We start from the raw sequence: 21,146 nt of genomic DNA on the forward strand, positions 1-21,146 counted from the left end.
TTTACAAGTTCCAACCACCAGGATGCAATTGCTGGGAGAAATGTACCTTTTTATAATCGAGTCAATGTGATGATGTGATCGTACAGTGTTGGCTTTTGTCACAAGAGTACAAAAACATCCTTCATCTGCTGAATGAATTTTCATTAATGATGAATAAAACCGGAATTTATTTTTAACAAAATAACTCAATGATAATTATTGTATATTACAAACTGAGAAATGAACTATTGTACAAACACACAGCATTCCCAAATTGTACTCTTACTTCTTTCCCCTCCGTCCCTTGCCGGCCTTCCCTCTGGCACTAGCCATCCGACGGGGCCCTGCCCCCCGACCTTGGCCGACCTTTCCCTTTCCTCCGTCCTTACCCTTCCCTTTACGTTTGTGGCCGTGTCGTGCATTCGGCTTCACCCCTGCCTTACTCCTACGCTCACTCTTTCCACCCTTTTTCCTCTTCCCACCACGTTTCTCCTTTTCCGTGGCAGCTTCTTGCTCCTCTTCGAGAACGTGTTTGTTCACGGCCTGCAGGTACACGTAAAAACCGCACATCCTCAAATTGACTCGTCGCTTTTAAAGTTCCATTATAGGTAGGGTTCGCGACTGACATAAGTAATGCAAGCATACTTTTGGAATCGGCCTAATATATCCAAGCATGCGCATGTCCAAACAACTTGCTCAGACAGCATGTTCGTACCTTCGTCACATCCAACTTGGGCTCCTTGTTGGAAATCTTCGACAGGATGCCAAGCTGCCGCTCTTTTTCGTGCAAAAAGTCCCCGATCAGGGGTTCAAACTGGGAGCAAACATGGAGGAGGACAACCTTTAACTGGAGCAACCAAGCTCATGTAGTTTGAATATCCAAGCACCTCAAAGGGGTTCAAGAACACGCTTAACGAGCAAGGACAGTTTGAATGCAATCAAAGTGAGCAAAGCTCTTGGCAGCTCTTACCTTCCGCCTCTTTCCTGTGCCGCGAGGCTTCTTCTCCTTTGGCTGGAAAACGACAAAAAAAAGGAGAAGAGAGCAAGGTTAAGGTTTGGTAAAAGGCAAACCATTGTAACACCTCCGATAAACCCAGTGTACCAGTCGTCCATCAAGGGATACTTTCAGATCGACTGGAGCCACCATGGCGATGCCTATACTTTTGGACAACAGGACAACTCAACAAAGCAGATAGACACTACCTCACAACAACGGTGATCACTTTTATACTTAACTGTCTCTTCTTGAACCACTAACTTCAACATCTCAATACAGCCATGACCACATTTTTAGACCCCCAAAGAGCAAAAAAACAGACAAACAGATCCTTTCAGTGTAAGGTCAGCCATTTCTCAGCACTGTGGATCCACACGTAATTTTATGCAAACCACAGAATCTAGACAATTTTTTTTTTTTTAATATACAAGGTTTAGGCTCGTGAAGGAGGTAGGACACAGAACAGATCAGGACACAACATAACAAAGAGAACAGCAAGAGAAAGGGGAAATACAAACAGCAGGGCAGAGAGAGAAAGTCGATGGAGACGGACAACCAGGGGATGTAGGTAACGATGAGTGGTAGGGGAGAACGCAACGGGTGAAGAAGATGGATAGGTAAGCAAAGTTTTGGTTGGCAGTTTAACGGGTGTGGAAAAGATCATCGTTTTGGATGGGGGATGACTTGAGATGCTGGTCAACAGCTGTCTTGAAGACCTGGAGGGGATAATGAGATTGAAGAGAGTGTGGAAGGTTCCACAGGTAGCAAAAAAAGTGGAATAAGTGAGTGAAGGTGAGCAGTGGTTCTGGATTTAGGCAGTTTCACTTGGAAGGGGGGGGGGGGGGGGAGGAAAGGACAAAGGACGGACAGGGCAGAGGGTACAAGCCCAGACATGAAGGCGGAAGAAGACATACAAACAACCGATTTGTCAGCGATGGCCCATAGCCTCAACTTCATCGCGAGGGATTCCAATTATCTGGAAAGTTTTGGTTTCCATGGCGTAAAGCTGAGGAAGCTGTGAGGCAGGGGAGCCAGTTCAGAGGAGAGAGCAGTATTCCATCAAGCTGCGGATGAACACCTTGTAGGTGGATAGTTCAGGTGTGCTAAGGAAGGACTTTGCACGACAGAAGATGCCCAGGCGGCGTCTGGCTTTGGAGGCAAACTTTGAAATGTGGCTTACCCAAGAAAGATAATAGATGAGAGTGACACCCAAGAGTATGAGTGACTGAACCTCTTCGAAAGTAGATGGGAGGATTTGCCGTATGGTCCTTTTGGAGAGAGCGAGTGAATGTGTAGGATTTATCAAGATTGAAAGACATATTCCAACTGTTTGACCAGACTGTGATTTTGTGAAGGTCTGAGGAGAGGGAAGAGGCTTCTGCCTGTCTGTCTGTCAGTAGGATGAGGGATGACATGGCAGAGAGTGGAGTCATTAACAAAAACAGAGGATTTCCCAGAGTCAGAGAGATCAACAACAACAACAGGCATTTTAAGGCCATTTTCCCTGCTAGAGCGGGGGTTAGCCTTGCGGGCCCCAGGACAATCTTCTCCATTTTGCCCTATTTTCTGCATCTCCCCTTGTTAACCCCCTTGCCCGCATTTCTTCTTCCACCACCTTTAGCCAAGTCTTGCTTGGTCTTCCCCGTCCTCTACTTCCTTCTACATTCATTTCCATCACTCTTCTCAACCAGTCACTTTCATCATTCCTCAACACATGACCAAACCATCTCAACCTGTTTCTCATGTGGAGAGTCAGAGAGATCATTGATGAAGATTAGGAATAAGATGCGGGCGAGAACACTGCTTTGGGATACTCCAGCCTTGACGGAGAGGAGAAGAAAGGGTTCCATTGAGAGCCACACTCTGGCTACGAGATTGAAGGAAGTCTGTAATCCAAGAGGGGAGCTGGCCTTGGATGCCATTAGCAGAGAGTTTGGAGAGTAAGGCGAGATGCCAGACTCTATTAAAAGCTCGAGATATGTCAGACGGCCCTGATGTCACGTCTGACAGTGAGGGCCTCCATCTATTGTTGGAGTAGAAGCAGCATGTCCAAGGTAGCATGACCTGGTCTGAATCCGAATTGACCATCAGAGATGAGGCCGTTGGAGAAAGGAATTATTTTATGTCAACTGCGATGATGGATTCCATGACGTTGCTGATGATTGGAAGCAAGCTAATTGGTCTGTAGTTGATCAGTTGGATCAGTTTTTGCACATTTCTAATGTAATGCTGAGATGTTGGCCGATTTCCCAGCAGATGGAAGATGACCTATGGTAAATGACAGGTAAAATGAGACAGCTCACGTGACACGTGAGCCGATGCTGTCCGGTTCAGTTGCAGAGTCAGAATCAAGGGTTGCCAGAAGCTTTTCCACCTTCTCAGGTGAAAAAGACAAAGTATCTAAATTGCCTTTAATTTTCCATAAAATCTTGTTTCCCAAAGAATGATTTTCTGGCAATGCAGCACCCCTACACAGAAACAGCCAGATTGTAAAAATTTCAAAAGCAAATGTCCCAAAGCAAACAGTTACCGGCTTATCGAGGCGAAACTCTCCCACCAAGCAACCACATCTATCCTTTATTTCTGCCAAATGGTACTTACAAGGGATTCTTGAAACTTTCCAATAGATGCCGTCGCTCGTTTCGCCAAGGACAAGGCTGTTCCCAGCTGCAAATATGAAAACACACCTGTAAATACACTCAACCTCATCCCCTCTCCCTCATATTCCTCTACCCCTTCCCTGGTCATGCTCCTTGCCCTGCTCCCATCCACCTGTGATCCTTGTCCCCCACCTCCCCCAACCAACCCCTCACTTTCACCAAGACAAAAATAACAACTTAATTAAAAACAGGTAAGCGAGGAAAAGAAAAATTCCACCAGCATATTACTCACCTCTTGTTTGCTTGGATCATCTTTGGTGGGCAGTCCGACACCAGGAACTGCAAACAGACAAAGGAGCCTTTAAACTTTCAACTTGCGGGTGTTATCGGTTGTGTGTGTACTTCCTGTAATTGTACCGTTATCACATCGAGATACTTATTCAGTACACATTGCTCCAATTAACCAATCACACACTCAATCCTCAAGCACCTCCCCTTTACTGAAACCATTGATAACTGGTTGGTGATAAACATTCACTGTCATACCATTGTAAACAGGGTGCACAACCAGACCGAGGATGTGGTCACCCCCTTTACGCAAAGTGTTGATTGTTCCATTTCCTACAAATGATTCATTGATATTTGGTGTACTAAAGTCCACAATCCAGTGTGTAACCTTTCAACTTGTTGTTACGAGCGATGTTACGAAGCCTGTTGAACTCGTTTCTTGCAACTCGCTCTTTCTTCGCCGATTTCAGCTTTGCAAATTGGTCTTCGTAAGGGTCTAGGTGGTGCAGTTTGGGGGGAGAAGAGAAGACGTGATGAAACCGCAAGCACGTGTACAATACACCAACCCTAAACAGCTGAGGCTGTGGGACTCGAGGGGAAAATAAAACGATTACGGTAAAAAGCAAAGGAAGTCACGTGATCGAAACACATCATGGTGCCACGAACCGGCATTGTCGGGGACTTCAACGAGCCAATCGCGCTCTTTATCGTTGGCCCGCTTGTAACCCCAGCACGGCCTCCATTCCTGTGGGGGAAATCGCCGTGGCGTTTAGAGAGGTTAAAATGGCCACCGTACTTGACGGTCACTATCAGAAGCCAAATGATCCGAACAAAGATCGACGATTAAAGAAACAGACGCTCCGAACTGATCGACAACTAATATTCGGGTCCGGACATAAAAAGTCAAAGTGATAACCCTTCAAACATGTGGATGAACAGGAACGAGTAAATGCATACCACACCGATAAGAATAAGCAGAGCACAGGAATCCCACCTTCAGCTGTTCGTCCCAAACCTTCATGCTCTTCTTACGATTTTTGATGCCTTTAAGTTTGGCAAACTGCTCCCAGCGTGTCAGAGGCTTTGCCTTCGGGACCTGGTGGGCACAGTCGACAGAGCAGGAGACACATAGGGACTCGTTTATTGTATTAACTCAAGCTCGTGATGCTTGGGCCAAGGCCCATGCTGCCTAAACTCTGCTTGCTAAGTTTCAGCAGTTTCCCCATTAATAAAGGGTATCCCATTACGGTCGAAGGATCTGTAAATGCATCAATATGCACACCAGAGACCCTTATACTTTGTCAAGATGGTTGATCACTGACCGGTTTCTCCCGTGGGATGGGGGTCTTGCCTTCGGGAAGCTGAAATGCACAGACAGGAATTACCGCACTTAGTGTTGTGGAATGTCTGTTGGCTTCTCGTGTGATAGTATTACACACTTTTGGACAAAAAAAGAAGATCAGAACGCTGTGTACATGTGGACATTGAAGACATAACAGCAAAAAAAAACAACAATCCCTTCAAAACACGAACCACAATGAGAAGCACTCGAGCCATATACCAACCCTCGACCTCCCCAGGTGCCGTGTATCGAAAAAGCATTACCTGAGCGACGACGACTCCGTCCACACTCTCAGTTGGAAGTGACCATATGTGGTTGATAAGAAGCTGAGCGTTGTCTCGAGCTGTGTTCTTCAAGTAACCTTCACGATCCAGTCTGCATCGTAGAGAGACATGAATGGATTAAACAAGAGCACATTGTTCAAACAAAGCCAGAATGTTTACTTTATGGTACTCGCAGTACCTTGGCCTGAAGTCAATATCCAGAACTCTGTTACAAGGGAAGAAGGTTCTCCTCTTTTTTCTTGTAACATTGTTTTGTCAAGAAATTGTATTTCTTCCTGGAAGGAAATTCTCAGGTGGGTGCCCAATAGGTGCACAGGTGGTTACTGAGCGATGTGAAACTTGCCAGATTAAGTTATCCTCACTTTATTAATGGGGTCCTCCTTGTGGTGCTCCACCCGAAGGAAGGTTCATTCAGCATTCCCAAAAATGTCACCTGGCTAGGACTAAATTGGTGGTTTACCTTTGCCTACCCAGCGATAGTTAGGGAAGGAGTTTGTATTTTGTCCCGGATGCCAAGGATAACTCACTTATTCTTCGAGAAAGATTAGGTATGCTACAGGACCGTGAAGACCAATGAAGATTCGATCCAAAGGACCAACAAGCTCACAGGTGTATACTGTAGTCTGTATACAATGTTCGAATCCACCTGGAATTTTGTTAATTTCTTTCTTAACTTTTTGGTTAACTTTCTTCAATTTACTCTTGGTTGCAAAATTATGGCGCCAGTGGCCCGAATGTAAACCCTATTTATATCGATATCAAGCCATTCTCTGAAGGAAACTAAACTGGGTGAACCACGTGTGATGCCGAATAACCAAAAGGCGATAATCACCTGAACTCCGTTTCGTTCAGTGGGTTCGTATCAATAGCCAAAAGGTTCCCTGGGTCAAAGTGCAACTCGAGCGGTTTTTCCACAGTTACGGAGCGCTTTGCTTCTTCCTCGGCCGCCTCAGCTTGCGCCAGCAGAGCATCCAGCTGAGTCGCCATGACGGTGGAATTCGAGCGACCCCCCGCCAGCCATGTGTTTCTTGCTTGAGGATGCTTTATTCGATACAATAATTGTTTCTTACGTGTATACTAATCCGTGTACTCCAGAGAGCTTAGTGGTTGTTGTACGCGTGCGCGTTTACCGCACGAGTAAAAATAAAAACAGTAAGAAAGGGAGGATGCCATCCAAGCTAAATAAAAGTGTGAGATACACCCCAAGTCGTTCTGCGCCGACGTACATCTCGAACTCGAAGTAATCATTTTCATCACTTCTTGTAATATGTAGTATATATACTGTATTAGTTTATCAATCGTTACATTGTACTATGAGTCTCCAAAATGCCCTTACGCACACTTTGAAACCACTCAGCGTTTCGTGTCCAGAGTGCATTTTCTCTGTCTTCGTTTACAAAATAAACAATTACTATGAGCTGAACGGATTATGTCGAGAGAAGAACAATCACACACTCACACACACTCAAGGAAATAGTGTTGAGTTAGCGGAAGAAGAAGAAGAAGAAAAGTTTTGCGCGGGAATCTGAAGGCGCCGCTTGGCGGGTGAACGTGTGTTTGGCGTGGTTCGTGTGCCGGGTTGTTATGTGGCTCGAACTTTTGTTCCGATCACCTCGGTAGGCGTTTGTGAAGGTATTTGGTGAGGACGAGACGTGGATTGAGCGTTGGACGGAAGCGGGCTGGTTGAGGAGTTAAGGATCAGCATTCGCTCTTCTCTTCATGGAGGGACACGGGGAAGGTTACTCGCAAGCCTTCGTTCGTCCCGCTGCGCTCCCACTTCGACGGCGTCGCCTTCTCAAGCCCCAGAAGAGATGGCGTACCTCTCAGGACGCACACCTCGGTACGGACCCAGCTCGCTCATCTGGTTAACCCGATTACCTACAGTTGGTTACTTTAGAGTTCATCTATTTATGACGTACGGAAAATTCCACCACATACTCTCCCCCTTGTGTCCATTCGACGCCTCCCTCGAGGTTCTGATTCACTTTATTGACATTTTATACCGTGGACGTGCAGATGTGACGTCATACCGTGGGCGTGATGTGACGTCACTTATGCTTCTGCATTAAAATGCTCCTTTAAATTTCTTTATAATTAGGAGTTTTATAACCCTAACGAATATTCATGGAGGTCATACCCGGATGTTGTCACACACATTCATCTGCACTTGCACACCCATACTCTCCCACGAACACCCACATTTGCTCCCACGCACACCCATACTCTCAAACGCACACTGAATCCCACACAATATACCCATACCACACACACCTGCATCCATATTCACCAACGCACACTCTCGCACCCATACTCACGTGCAAGCCCACACTCGCATATCCACACTCAAACATACTAACTTACACACCCTCACTCCCTCAAACCCACTTTCAGACCCACACATTCTTGCACTCCCACTGTCACACACCCACATTCACTCTCCAACAACAGGACACAACTGATTACAATACCCTTTCACGTCACTTTGGTTACCTGCAAGGATAACAAGCTTGTTGATTCCACACCTGGATCACACTGTGGTTTTAATATTGGTAACCTGGTCTCAAAACAAACTTGATACTTGGTGATGTAACGTGATTTATGAACCACAAACCAATCAAATTGTAACTTGTTCTACCACCAGGAATAAGGTAAAACATTTATAACTTGTTTAAATAAAGTGATTAATTCACTCAAACTAATATTGAACCGAAGGCAAGATGGCTACCGACCCTTTTATCGTGACCTAAAGTTCTACATTGTGTTGATCCTCATAACGCAGGTAAAGCACCTTTGGCCCGTCCTGTGGCAGCAAAACGACGCAACCCCTTTGCCAACATCAGCAACAAGCTGAACCTGAGGGAGGAGTGTTTCGATGAGCAGTCCACAGATGGATATCCTTCCAATCAGGAAAAGGTGTGTGAAGGGTGGGGAGCTCGGGCGCACCACAGGGAGGATGTGCCGCCGTGGGTGTGATGTGCCACCACGGGGGGGGGGGGGGGGTGTTCGATGTGCCGCCCTGGGTGGGTTGGATGTGCGGCTGCGGCATGGTTGTGCCGCCGTGGGTATGATGTGCCACCACAGGGGGAGGGGGGGGGGTGTTCGATGTGCCGCTGTGGCATGGATGTGCCGCCACCATCAGGGCGAGGTGTGGGTAGGGACAGATTATTGGGAATGCCAATCAACCATGTGTGGTACCTTTCTATTCCCGTAGAAACTCTGTTGTGAGATTGGAAATGGGAGTCCTCATGGTGGAGATGCAAACGAGGAGAAATGCAGCTCAACGTCCATTTCTGTTTTCACCACAATGAGTGCTGACCCATGTGTGGTACGTGCAACCACTCACCCTGCGCGCTTCCTGCACACGTTCAGCCACTCACCCTGTGCGCTTCCTGTACATGTTCAGCCACTCGCCCTGTGCGCTTCCTGTACACGTTCAGCCACTCACCCTGCGCGTTTCCTGTACACGTTCAGCCACTCGCCCTGTGTGCTTCCTGTACACGTGCAACCACTCACCCTGCGCGCTTCCTGTACATGTTCAACCACTCACCCTGCGCGCTTCCTGTACACGTTCAGCCATTCGCCCTGCGCGTTTCCTGTACACGTTCAGCCACTCGCCCTGCGCGCTTCCTGTACACGTTCAGCCACTCACCCTGCGCGCTTCCTGTACATGTTCAACCACTCACCCTGCGCGCTTCCTGTACACGTTCAGCCATTCGCCCTGCGCGTTTCCTGTACACGTTCAGCCACTCGCCCTGCGCGCTTCCTGTACACATTCAGCCACTCACCCTGCACGCTTCCTGTACACGTTCAGCCACTCACCCTGCGCGCTTCCTGTACACGTTCAGCCACTCGCCCTGCGCGCGTCCTGTACACGTTCAGCCACTCACCCTGCGCGCGTCCTGTACACGTTCAGCCACTCGCCCTGCGCGCTTCCCGTACACGTTCAGCCACTCACCCGCCGTGGGTCCTGTACATGGTCAGCCACTCGCCCTGCGCGCTTCCTGTACACGTTCAGCCACTCGCCCTGCGCGCTTCCTGTACACGTTCAGCCACTCGCCCTGCGCGCTTCCTGTACATGTTCAGCCACTCGCCCTGCGCGCTTCCTGTACATGTGCAACAACTCGCCCTGTGCGCTTCCCGTACATGGTCAGTCACTCGCCCTGCGTGCTTCCCGTACACGGTCAGCCACTCACCCTGCACGCTTCCTGTACACGTGCAACCACTCGCCCTGCGCGCTTCCCGTACACAGTCAGCCACTCACCCTGCGCGCTTCCTGTACACGTTCAGCCACTTACCCTGCGCGCTTCCTGTACACGTTCAGCCACTCGCCCTGCGCGCGTCCTGTACACGTTCAGCCACTCGCCCTGCGCGCGTCCTGTACACGTTCAGCCACTCGCCCTGCGCGCGTCCTGTACACGTTCAGCCACTCGCCCTGCGCGCGTCCTGTACACGTTCAGCCACTTACCCTGCGCGCTTCCTGTACACGTTCAGCCACTCGCCCTGCGCGCGTCCTGTACACGTTCAGCCACTCACCCTGCGCGCGTCCTGTACACGTTCAGCCACTCGCCCTGCGCGCTTCCCGTACACGTTCAGCCACTCACCCGCCGTGGGTCCTGTACATGGTCAGCCACTCGCCCTGCGCGCTTCCTGTACACGTTCAGCCACTCGCCCTGCGCGCTTCCTGTACACGTTCAGCCACTCGCCCTGCGCGCTTCCTGTACACGTTCAGCCACTCGCCCTGCGCGCTTCCTGTACACGTTCAGCCACTCACCCTGTGCGCTTCCTGTACATGTGCAACAACTCGCCCTGTGCGCTTCCCGTACATGGTCAGCCACTCGCCCTGCGTGCTTCCCGTACACGGTCAGCCACTCACCCTGCACGCTTCCTGTACACGTGCAACCACTCGCCCTGCGCGCTTCCCGTACACAGTCGGCCACTCACCCTGCGCGCTTCCTGTACACGTTCAGCCACTTACCCTGCGCGCTTCCTGTACACGTTCAGCCACTCACTCTGCGCGCTTCCTGTACATGTGCAAACACTCGCCCTGCGCGCTTCCCGTACACAATCAGCCACTCACCCTGTGCGCTTCCTGTACACGTTCAGCCACTCACCCTGCGCGCTTCCTGTACACGTGCAAACACTCGCCCTGCGCGCTTCCTGTACAGTGTACACGGTCAGCCACTCACCCTGCGCGCGTCCTGTACATGTTCAGCCACTCACCCTCCGCGCTTCCTGTGCACGTGCAACCACTCGCCCAGCGCGCTTCCTGTACACGTGCAGTTTCGTTCCACCTGTATCTAGTCCTCACATCGCGTTGTTACGAGGACATCCTCTGATGATTCCATATCATATATTGATATGTAAAATTAGAACTTCACTCGGGAGAGTATGTACCTCCACCAGGCTGAACAATGTCCCCTTGTCATGTGACCAGATCCTCAGCTTTGATTGGTGGATGTTTGTAAGGGACACACATAAATACACCGGACGGACAGACAAACGTTGTTTCAGACGGCACTGCTCTACAGGCTACGCTATAAAAAATTATCATTTTAAAAATTCATCCTTGTCCACCCAACCGGTCCACCAAGTTTTGTCCGAATCCGTCCTTCACCTTTAGCGATATCCTCTTCACAGGCAGACAAATAAGCAGGAGTGAATACATAACATCCGTCCATCTCAGGTAGCGGAGGTAACAAGTATGCTTCGATACAGGAGGCCGATTGCAAAAAGCAGATAGCGAAAGAGGTGTGATGTGATGGGGGTGAGTTGCTTGAAGGATGCAGTGGGACAAATCGTTGTCGACCCAGATGGAATTAAAGGAAGATGGAAAAGATATATGGAAATGCTGTTGAATACAGAGAATGAATGGGATGGCAACACAGAGAGTAACCCAGTTTTAGGACCGGCAGAGAAGATAACTGAGAAGGAAGTTGAGGAAGCGATAAAAGCAATGAAGAGTAGAAAAGCGGGAGGGCCGACGGGAGTTGTGGGAGATATGTTGAAGGCAGCAGGAAGTTGGGGTGTGAAGAGAATGACAGAGATCTGTTATCTGGTGGTGAAAGAAGGCCGCATTCCAGTGGATTGGGAACTGAGTACCCTCGTCCCTCTATACAAGGGGAAAGGTGACCCTCTGGAGTGTGGCTCGTACCGAGCGATAAAGTTATTGGAGCATGGAATGAAGGTATTGGAAAGGGTGTTGGAGAGGAGGATAAGGAAGAAGGTGAAGATCGACGAAATGCAGTTTGGATTTATGCCAGGAAGAGGAACGACAGACGCGCTCTTTATTGTGAGGCAGTTGCAGGAGAAGTACATGGAGAAGAGGAAGAAGTTGTTTCTTGGGTTTGTTGATCTGGAGAAAGCATTCGATAGGGTTCCACGCAAAGTATTGACATGGGCATTGAGGAAGTTCGGAGTGGAGGAATGGTTGATCAGAGTAGTGATGGCAATGTACAAAAGAGCGCGCACAGCTGTAAGGACGTAGGACGGAAACAGTGGTGAGTTTGAGGTGAGGGTGGGAGTGCATCGGGGGTCGGTAGTAAGTCCACTACTATTTGTAGCTGTGATGGAGGTGCTGGCTCAGAGCGTAAAGGAGGGTTTACCGTGGGAGTTGTTGTATGCAGATGATCTGGTGTTGATTGCGGAAAATATGGATGGACTGAAGGAAAAGATGAACAAGTGGAGGGAATGTATGGAGACAAAAGGTCTGAAGGTGAATATCGGAGGGACGAAGGTGATGGCAAGTGGTGGAGCATGTGGTGAGGTGGAAAGAACTGGGAAGTGGCCCTGTGCTGTGTGTAGGAAGGGTGTCGGAGTGAACTCCATTCAGTGTACAATGTGTGCTGAGTGGGTTCATCAAAAATGTGGTGGTCTGAGAGGGTCATTAACCAGTGTGGCAGCTACATTCAAATGTAGGGTGTGCACGGAGGGAGCTGCAGATGGAGGAGATGTTCGGTTGGATCTTGGAGACGGGGTGAGGCTGGAAGGTGTGAAAACGTTTTGCTACCTCGGAGACATGCTGAATGGAGAAGGTGGATCAGACTCGGCAACGGTTGCTCGAGTGAGATGTGCATGGAAGAAGTTTTGGGAACTGAGTGGCGTGCTGACGGGGAGGGGAGTGTCGTTGAAGCTGAAGGGAAAGCTGTATGCTGCATGTGTGAGAAGTGTTATGATTTATGGGAGCGAGACATGGGTAATGAACGTAGAGCAGCAACGAAGGCTGGAAAGGGTGGAAATGCGAATGGTTCTGTGGATGTGCGGAGTATCGTTGAGAGAGAGGAAGACAAATGATGAATTGCGAAAGATGATGGGAATAGAGCCTGTGATTGATGCTGTGAAGAGGAACAGGTTGAGATGGTTTGGTCATGTGTTGAGGAAGGATGAAAGTGACTGGTTGAGAAGAGTGATGGAAATGAATGTAGAAGGAAGTAGAGGACGGGGAAGACCGAGAAAGACTTGGCTAAAGATGGTGGAAGAAGAAATGCGGGCAAGGTGGTTAACAAGGAGAGATGCAGAAAATAGGGCAAAATGGAGAAGATTGTCATGGGGATCGCAAGGGTAACCCCTGCTCTCGCAGGGAAAATGGCCTTAAAATGCATGTTGTTGTTGTTGTTTATCCCATCATACCTGTCCCATATTAGCTGTTAGCTATATTATTAGCCGAGTTAAACGATTTGTGAGCTCATTCAAATTTGGCCTGGACTTCCTTGTTTACAACGTCGTTACCTTGTCACACATACGGCACACCTTTACGTTACTTTCTCCAATACTTGCAGGTTCCGAGTTTTGCAAGGACTGAACCCAAGGAGGTTGAAAACCTGGGTGGAGATGTGAACAAGGTCAAACTGAAAGATAAGGTAAGCTTTAGGACTCGTTCTCAATTGTGGTTGAAGCACCCGTTATGGTGGCCGAGCTGTTGGGCATTTAATCACGTGGGACAAGGAAATGATGTAACGCTGCAAAGCAGCACCACAGATCTCCTGCTGTGTGTCGATGCAGATGCTCAGCAACCCTCACGAGAGGCACACCATACTAATCGGTGATAATTCTGACCAGGAAGTCCTCCAGCTACCTTGTGCCTCGTTTCGGTAATATGGGCCTTGATGTCTGCCTTGTGCAGGACACACTGGAGTTGCTATGTGGTCCCGACTTTCCAGCGGATTGGAGCATCAAGGTCCGAGCTGTTTTCACGTCGTCACGTCCGTTCTCCTGGGTAGACAACCTGCGCTCATGGGAGGAGGCCAGGGGACTGGCCGTGCACCTGCAGGACCCTGTGGAACACCTGCCGCACACTGTTAAGGTTCTTACCAAGGTTTCTTTTTGAAAGGGTGCAAGGATTCCAAGCATGCATGAGGGTGAAAGTAGTTCCACCATCGAATGATGAAAATAAAGGAAAAACATCTTGGAGGAGGAAAAAGAAACAATTTGTGGGCTTTTGATTTGGGAATGGAAACAAGTGTGAAGAAGAAGATGACTTAATATGTTCGGTGACTTGCAATACTGGGCCTTTTACAAGCAGAAATCAACTCCTTAACCTGCCTTGGTTTGTCCTCATTGTTTGTCTTGGTCCATGTACAAGCTAATGTCTGAAGTTTGTCTGAGTTAAAAACGTCTGCTGTCGTGGAATTCACTGCATCCGCGGTTTCTGGTCCAGGATCCCAGCAGTTGTGCAGAGCTACGAACCGGCATGCAGAGAGCCCTGATCTACTGGTCGTGGCCCTCGTTGCCCTGGGTCACGACCTTTCCTCGCATGGAGAGCCGCGGACCATCGGCTCAGGCTCCCAAGGCTTCTCCCTGGGCATGCAGCGAAGCCATTCAGCAGGCCCTGCTGTCCGAATGGCAAGTTGATTTTATCTCTTTCTGGATCATTAATTGGAGCTGCACACTCTGTGTCCTGCACACTCTTTATTAGTCCCCTACCGGTGTACACCGGAGGGGACTATAGGTTTGCACGCCGTCCCTCCGTCCGTCAGTCTGTCAGTCCGTCACGCAAAGAACAGTTTTCCGGACTTTTTTTCTAAACGCTTAATGCTAATGATTCCAAACTTGGTACATGTTTTCCTCATGATAAGTTACAGGTCAAGTTCGAACTTCACGACGTTTCGATCATTTTTGACAAAGTTATGGCACTTTGAACTTTGGTAATTCTGATAATTCTTATGATCCTTAACTCAGTGCCATTTTAAGTTTTAATTTCCTTTAAAAAACAATTTCTCTGCAATAATAGGACCGATTGAGATTTAAAAAAAATTCACCATATGATGGACTCGATCTGTAGAATATTTTAATGGTAATTATGACGTCACAGGTCACGTGGTTCGGCCGCCATATTGTTTTTCGTGAAAACTCGAAAACCCCTTTTTCTCCAACAGCTGAGCAGATCGAGGCCAAACTTTGCAGGCAGAATCGTATACCCATGACGAACAAAAAAAGTCAGCGAGCATGACGTCATGCGTCACATGGTTTCAGAGTTATGACGTTTTTAAGCATGAACCTTTAAAACCTAGCTCCTTCCTCGTTTTTGATCCAATCGAGGGGAAACTTCACAGATCTGTTCAGCACTAAAATGTCCTTTTGGAATTTACGATAGGGCACGTGGTTTGGCAGATATCGTTAATTAAACGAAAATATTTTTTAAAATGGATATCTCTTGTTTATTCTCGAGTTCTCCTCAAGCCGCACCGGCGCCCTCAGCCTTGTCTCGCGAACATCAACAGCGTGACACGGCGCGCGCTTTCGGGAGGGGCGGAGCCAAGCCGAGAAAACATATATATATATATACACATCGATCATTGATCGTGAACCGGAAAATATAATAAATTACTGATGGTTTCAGAGTTATGACGTTTTTAAGCATGAACCTTTAAAACCGAGCCCCCCTCCATCATTTTTGATCCAATCGAGGGGAAACTTCACAAATCTGTTGAGCATGTCAGTCTACTAAAATGTCCTTTAGGAATTTGCGATAGGGCACGTGGTTTGGCAGATATCGTTAATTAAACGAAAATATTTTTAAAATGTATATCTCTTGAATCGCTAGTCCCTCAGACCGTGAGTTGGTAATTATATAATTCACACAGTGCAATACGTGCAGGCCGCTCCACGGAGCGACCTTGCGGGCTTATCGACGAGGCGAGGCGTGACACACGTGTCTCAGCATACCTCAGATCAAGTTTGAAAACCAGCATCAACCGTGCATAAATTTGCATATTCGATCATTTTTGACAAAGTTATGGCACTTTGAACTTTGGTAGGGGACATGTATTGCAGCGCAATACTCAGAATGCTTGTTAACCATGAATTATGAGGAGGAGACTTCTTTATGTCCTTGTGATGACCCTCGAGTTAAGGTTACGAGCCACCTTAGTCCCCGTGCCACGGCTTTGGTGCAAAATTGCAATGGTTCTGCGTTTTGGTGCGACACCCATGTGCACCTGATGCGAACGAGTCCTCACCTTTGACCTTCTTGTGCATCCCATCTTTGTACAGGACCACCGCCTTCGCGTCCCTGTTTTCCCTGCTGCGTGCCGGGCTGTGCCCCTTTTTCTACGTCTGTGTGGAGAACTTCACCACGCTGTTCCGTGCTGAGGGAGTGGCCGGCGAGGGCGGTGTGTCGGCGGTTCTGTCGCCCACCACGTCGGGCTTCCGTGACGCGCTGAGAGCCGAGGGTGCGTCTGTGGCGTCCATGTTGGTTTACATGTATTTGGGGTCAAAATGTGTGGTTTTGCACTTTGGGGTTTAATGAAGTGACATCCTTCAAAATGAAGATGGTCTTGGAATACCGATCGGTTTACACCGTGGCCGTGCAGGGATCGAGTTTACCATGCCGTTTGTGGTCGAGTCAAGACCTCACCCCACCCAGCCCACACAAGGCAGTGCAGCAACAGACGTCACTGCTTGCGAAGCGCAAATCGCAGCAACGAAGTGAGTGTCTGAAGGCCGTGTTGTGTCGTAGTGCATTGTGGGAGTCTGTTTGTGGGAGTCTTGTCTGTTTCGTACGTTATACTTTACCATGGTAACCTTACCGTGAAATGGCCGCAGTGATCTCACTGGGCCACGCCTGAAGATCAAATGATCTTGCCATGTGCTCCATGTCACCCCACCCTTTCCCCTTGCTGGCACCCCACCCTTTCCCCTTGCTGGCACCATCTTGCCAGTTCTGCAGTTAATGAGGATGAGGATGAGGACGAGGAGGAAGTGGAAGGTGAGGAAGAGGCAGAAAATACTGCTGCATGGCTGAGAGACTTGGGAGTAGAAGGCGAGCTCCGCCAAATGCACACCCGAACGTATCCTTTTGTCTGAAGGATTTGCTGAACCCAAACCACCCTTGTGTGCTTATCAACAACCAAGCTCCACCTTAGTAACAACTTAACTCCTAAACCTCCGGGGGCAGCCACAGGTCAGCAGGGAAGAGGTCGCGACAAGTCGACCGTAGGCCCGAGTCTCTGGTGCGGATCCGTGCACCGTACACTCACCTGTTGCTGAATTTCCTGCTCTCGTACCGCCACCTTGTTCCTGCCTCTGGCCCACACGCTGGGCTGCCACCGACATTGCTTTCACCCATCGCCTTCCGTAATGCCTCTCTGCACACGCTCAGGGTATGTAGATCGAATAATTGTATCAATTTACCCATAATGCATCACTAAGGCGGATTGTCGAATTTTTAAATTTCATTAAATCCTCTACCAAGTGGGCCGGTGGTCTCACTGTCGTCTCTTCTGGTCTTTCTCCTTCACTCCTGCCCCGCATTTCCATGCTGCACATATTTGTTTGGAAACCCGTACCTTGTCACACTTCCTGGTTCCAAGCTTTGATTCACTCTCACTCTTCTCAAATCTGCTGCTTCCCTGCGTCTGTCCTCCAAAGCTCGACCCTCCAGTCTTTCAAGATGGCAGCCTCTTGTTACCTGCACGTGACCTTCCCATTCCTGTTCTCACTTCCATCTTTTGTTCTTTTGCAATTCCCTCACTGCCTCCTTTGCCTGTCTGTGACCTCCCTCCTCTTGCACATGTTACCTATGATTTAAAAAGGTAAAATTATCAATGAGATGGAAAGTAAAACACATATATAGTTCATTTGTAACCCGAATGGTCCATCTGACCCTTGCCACGGAAAGGTCCACAGCGGTTGCCTGAACCTACCCGGAAAAACTGGCTCCAAGCGGTACTCGATGGAGATTGTGGGGCCTATTCTGCCACATACATTGAGAGTTCTCGTTCACCTGGTAAAGGTGGCACACGATGGGGACTTCCACACCGCCCTGCTCACCCACACGCCCACGAGTGCCTTGAACGCCACGGTGAGACACCGCCCTGCGGCACCTTCGATGTTGTATTTGTACACTTTTTGTTTTGAGAAAGGTTGACTTTCTTTGTTCGAGTCCTGAAGGAAGCTTGTGAAATCCCCAACATTATTCACTGTCCTTGATCATGTCGAGACTGGTTGGGTGCTTGATGGGAGAATCCCATGGGAGAGCCGATTTAGGCTGAGGGTTGCCAGGGTAGCTGTAGATAGCAGGTTCCCCTCTGAGCTCTTTGCTCATGCATTTGTTCTGCTGTTAGATTTGAACCTGACTCGACAACACTGTTGCAGTGCCAGCAGGGGGTACTGCATATTAGAGCATGATCTTCAGATCTTGGTGTTGGCTTAGCGGTTAGGGTGCCGGCTTGGGATCCTAGGATCCTGGCTTCGAATCCCGGTCGATCGCTGAATTAACACCAGGGGGGTCGACTCAGCCTGTCATCCTTCCGAGGTCGGCTAATTGAGTACCAGCTTGCTGGGATGAATGATCACGGTGTGTACCCCGGTTTAGAATAGGTACACCGTATCCCTGCGCATCGTAAGAGGCGATTAAGGGTTGGCGTCAGGAAGGGCATCCGGCCATAAAAACATTGCCTCAAACAGGGAACCATGATTGTCATGGGGCCCGCAAGGCCAACCCCCGCTCTAGCGGGGAAAATGGCCTTAAAACGATCATTCATTCATATTCATTCAGTGGTTCCTAAAGTTCTGTTTGTCCACAACCTAAAATTTGAAATCGCATTCGCATCACGTGTGCATCTGCTCTCGTACCGCCACCCTTCCACAATTCCCTTCCCAATTCCCTTCCACAATTCCCTTCCCAATTCCCTTCCACAATTCCCTTCCACAATTGCCTTCCCAATTCCTTCCACAATTCCCTTCCCAATTCCCTTCCACAATTCCCTTCCCAATTCCCTTCCCAATTCCCTTCCACAATTCCCTTCCACAATTCCCTTCCCAATTCCCTTCCCATATACATTCCCTTCCACAATTCCCTTCCCATATACATTCCCTTCCACAATTCCCTTCCCAATTCCCTTCCACAATTCCCTTCCCAATTCCCTTCCCAATTCCCTTCCACAATTCCCTTCCACAATTCCCTTCCCAATTCCCTTCCCATATACATTCCCTTCCACAATTCCCTTCCCATATACATTCCCTTCCACAATTCCCTTCCCAATTCCCTTCCACAATTTCCTTCCCAATTCCCTTCCACAATTCCCTTCCCAATTCCCTTCCACAATTCCCTTCCCAATTCCCTTCCCAATTCCCTTCCACAATTCCCTTCCCAATTCCCTTCCCATATACATTCCCTTCCACAATCCAAAACAGGCTTTCTCTGTGTAGGGAGCAAGGAAGGTTCATTTTGGAATAAAATGCATGAATGAGGATGCGCCAGATAAGGTTTAAAATAAAATGCTGACGAGGTGATTGCAATGTGTGAACTGGAATTCGCGCCCGCAGGATGGCAAAACCAGAGGTACGACGGGAGGGCCTCTGGACTCTTCGGTTCAGCCCCAGCAAGCTGCGCTTTGGAGGGCCCCGACCTTGGGGAAAAGGGCACTGCGGGAGCTCGGTGCGGAAGGGGGTGCTTTCAACTGGACACTGTGACGTCTTGGACTTTCTCGAGTAACCGACCCGGGTCCTTAGTCAGTATTTCCACCCTACCTGGAATACCACTTCATCTTGCCGTTGCACCTGGCAAGCTACATTATTTGGAATGTTGTACTTCCTGATTTTAAAAGTGTAAATTTAATTAACTTAATGGAGGATCCCCTCCCCTACCTTTATGGATTCAGGTGCCTGTGAAAGTATCCATTGAATCATTTATCCATCCCTTTCCCCTACAACAGGAAGTGTTCTCTTTTCAATAAATTATTAAATACCGCGATTGTTTACCCATCAGGCAGTTTGTGTTAACTCGATGTTCGAGTCGATTTGTTACCTCCACCATCGAAGGTGCATGGAGGTCATGGTTTCACCACTGTCTGTCTGTGAGCAGGACATCTCTGTTGTGCATGGATTCGGACGAAACTTGGTGGGCAGGTTCGGTGTAGGACAAGGACAAATTGATTCGATTTTGGTGAAGATCCGGATACTATAATTTAGTGTTTCTTCACCATTGAGAGATGTAGCATGATAAGTTGTGGCAAAACTTGGTGGACGAGTTGGTTTGGTGACGAGTACAAGCCGATTTGATTTTGGTTCAGGCTCGGATTCATATCTGGTAGAATCCAAAACGTAAACTGCCCAGCCTGGTGGAGGTACGTGCTCTACCGAGCGCCGTTCTGGTTTATGGCTTTCAGTTGAAGGGAGTTACTGGAAGAACACATCCTGGGGGAGCTTAGAAGCTTTGGAGGAATGAGAGAGCAGAGGGAGCTATGCTGGAGGAGAGTCGGTTAAAACCAGAGACCACCCACCTGTCTGATATAAGATCAAGTTATTGTGCTTTGGCCTCATCGTGTGAGATTCCAATAGGATTTGGCTTTACATTCCACAGAATCCAGGAGAGAGCTATGTGATGCTGGGTCCGAGCCCATAGGTTAGAGCAATACTCCATTGCACGATGAAAAGAGGGCCTTGTTGGCTGCGTTCTGACTTTCAAGGAAAGGCTTGGAACGACGAACGATGCTCATTATCTGTCTGGCTTTATTTAGTCAGCTCCGTAAAGGTCACCGGTGAGGCCGATAGGTGCAAGAGGCGGAAACTCTTGCAGTGTCTGACCAAGTTAAATGCTTTCTGGGGTGCTGTCATGCGAACATCATGGTGAAGCGTGCCATGGTCCATAGGGGGCCTAACAACAACTTTCATATGCAATTGGTCACCGGATGATCACCCCATCTCTGATCCGGGCCATGTACATTAAATGTATCTGGTTGCGACTGCATCTACTTTTTGATACTCCTATTGATTATTAGTAGCCTGGCGTTGGCTTAGCGGTTAGGGTGCCGGCTTGGGATCCTAGGTTCGAATCCCGGTCGATCGCTGAATTAACGCCAGGGGGGTTGACTCAGCCTGTCATCCTTCCGAGGTCGGCAAATTGAGTGCCAGCTTGCTGGGATGAATGATCCCGGTGTGTACCCCGGTTTAGAATAGGTACACCGTATCCCTGCGCATCGTAAGAGCGTGACCAAGGGTTGGCGTCAGGAAGGGCATCCGGCCATAAAAACATTGCCGCAAACAGGGAACCATGATCGTCATGGGGCCCGCAAGGCTAACCCCCGCTCTGGCGGGGAAAATGGCCTTAAAACGATCATTCATTCATTCATTCATTATTGATTACCTTTACAACTTCTTTAACGGCCGTAATTCATCCTTCCTCCTGGGGTTAGCCATCGGAGATTTTGGCCCAGGTC

At 48.8% G+C, this 21,146-nt stretch overlaps 2 protein-coding genes across 3 annotated transcripts; one reads left to right on the forward strand and one right to left on the reverse strand.

Moving 5' to 3' along the window:
• Window positions 1-32: 32 nt before the first annotated feature.
• Window positions 33-6,510, reverse strand: RRS1 (regulator of ribosome synthesis 1). The gene is made up of 11 exons (XM_068135391.2): window positions 6,323-6,510; window positions 5,470-5,581; window positions 5,187-5,225; window positions 4,859-4,960; window positions 4,531-4,609; window positions 4,253-4,360; window positions 3,869-3,915; window positions 3,578-3,643; window positions 950-991; window positions 695-793; window positions 33-522 (listed from the first exon to the last, which is right to left on the reverse strand). Exons 1-11 carry the CDS (start codon window positions 6,475-6,477, stop codon window positions 262-264), a joined length of 1,110 nt encoding a protein of 369 aa, XP_067991492.2. The 5' UTR covers window positions 6,478-6,510; the 3' UTR covers window positions 33-261.
• A 466-nt stretch (window positions 6,511-6,976) lies between these two features.
• DONSON (DNA replication fork stabilization factor DONSON) lies at window positions 6,977-19,681 on the forward strand. 2 transcript variants are annotated; one of them, XM_068135394.2, is made up of 12 exons: window positions 6,977-7,330; window positions 8,270-8,403; window positions 8,702-8,815; window positions 13,266-13,346; window positions 13,610-13,789; window positions 14,144-14,328; window positions 15,979-16,157; window positions 16,299-16,413; window positions 16,647-16,775; window positions 16,889-17,087; window positions 17,606-17,788; window positions 19,255-19,681. In XM_068135394.2, exons 1-12 carry the CDS (start codon window positions 7,210-7,212, stop codon window positions 19,399-19,401), a joined length of 1,767 nt encoding a protein of 588 aa, XP_067991495.2. In that variant the 5' UTR covers window positions 6,977-7,209; the 3' UTR covers window positions 19,402-19,681. The 2 variants fall into 2 exon arrangements, with proteins under 2 accessions (XP_067991495.2, XP_067991494.2); XM_068135393.2 differs by having other exon boundaries at window positions 6,980-7,330; window positions 16,883-17,087.
• Window positions 19,682-21,146: the final 1,465 nt, after the last annotated feature.

The sequence above is a fragment of the Myxine glutinosa genome, chromosome 14 (genome assembly GCF_964187855.1).
Source record: "Myxine glutinosa chromosome 14, kmMyxGlut1.1, whole genome shotgun sequence".
NCBI classification, from domain to species: Eukaryota; Metazoa; Chordata; class Myxini; order Myxiniformes; family Myxinidae; genus Myxine; species Myxine glutinosa.

Bases quoted from the DNA above. Each gene is read 5' to 3' on its own strand.
- RRS1 (XM_068135391.2), bottom strand. From the start codon at position 6,477: ATGGCGACTCAGCTGGATGCTCTGCTGGCGCAAGCTGAGGCGGCCGAG. The intron at 4,961-5,186 runs GTCAGTGATCAA...TGTGCCCACCAG, and splicing joins CCATCCCACGGGAGAAACCG to GTCCCGAAGGCAAAGCCTCT. The intron at 4,361-4,530 runs GTTCGTGGCACC...TGCACCACCTAG, and splicing joins TGAAGTCCCCGACAATGCCG to ACCCTTACGAAGACCAATTT.
- DONSON (XM_068135393.2), top strand. From the start codon at position 7,210: ATGGAGGGACACGGGGAAGGTTACTCGCAAGCCTTCGTTCGTCCCGCT. The intron at 8,404-8,701 runs GTGTGTGAAGGG...CTATTCCCGTAG, and splicing joins ATCCTTCCAATCAGGAAAAG to AAACTCTGTTGTGAGATTGG. The intron at 13,790-14,143 runs GTTCTTACCAAG...TTTCTGGTCCAG, and splicing joins ACCTGCCGCACACTGTTAAG to GATCCCAGCAGTTGTGCAGA.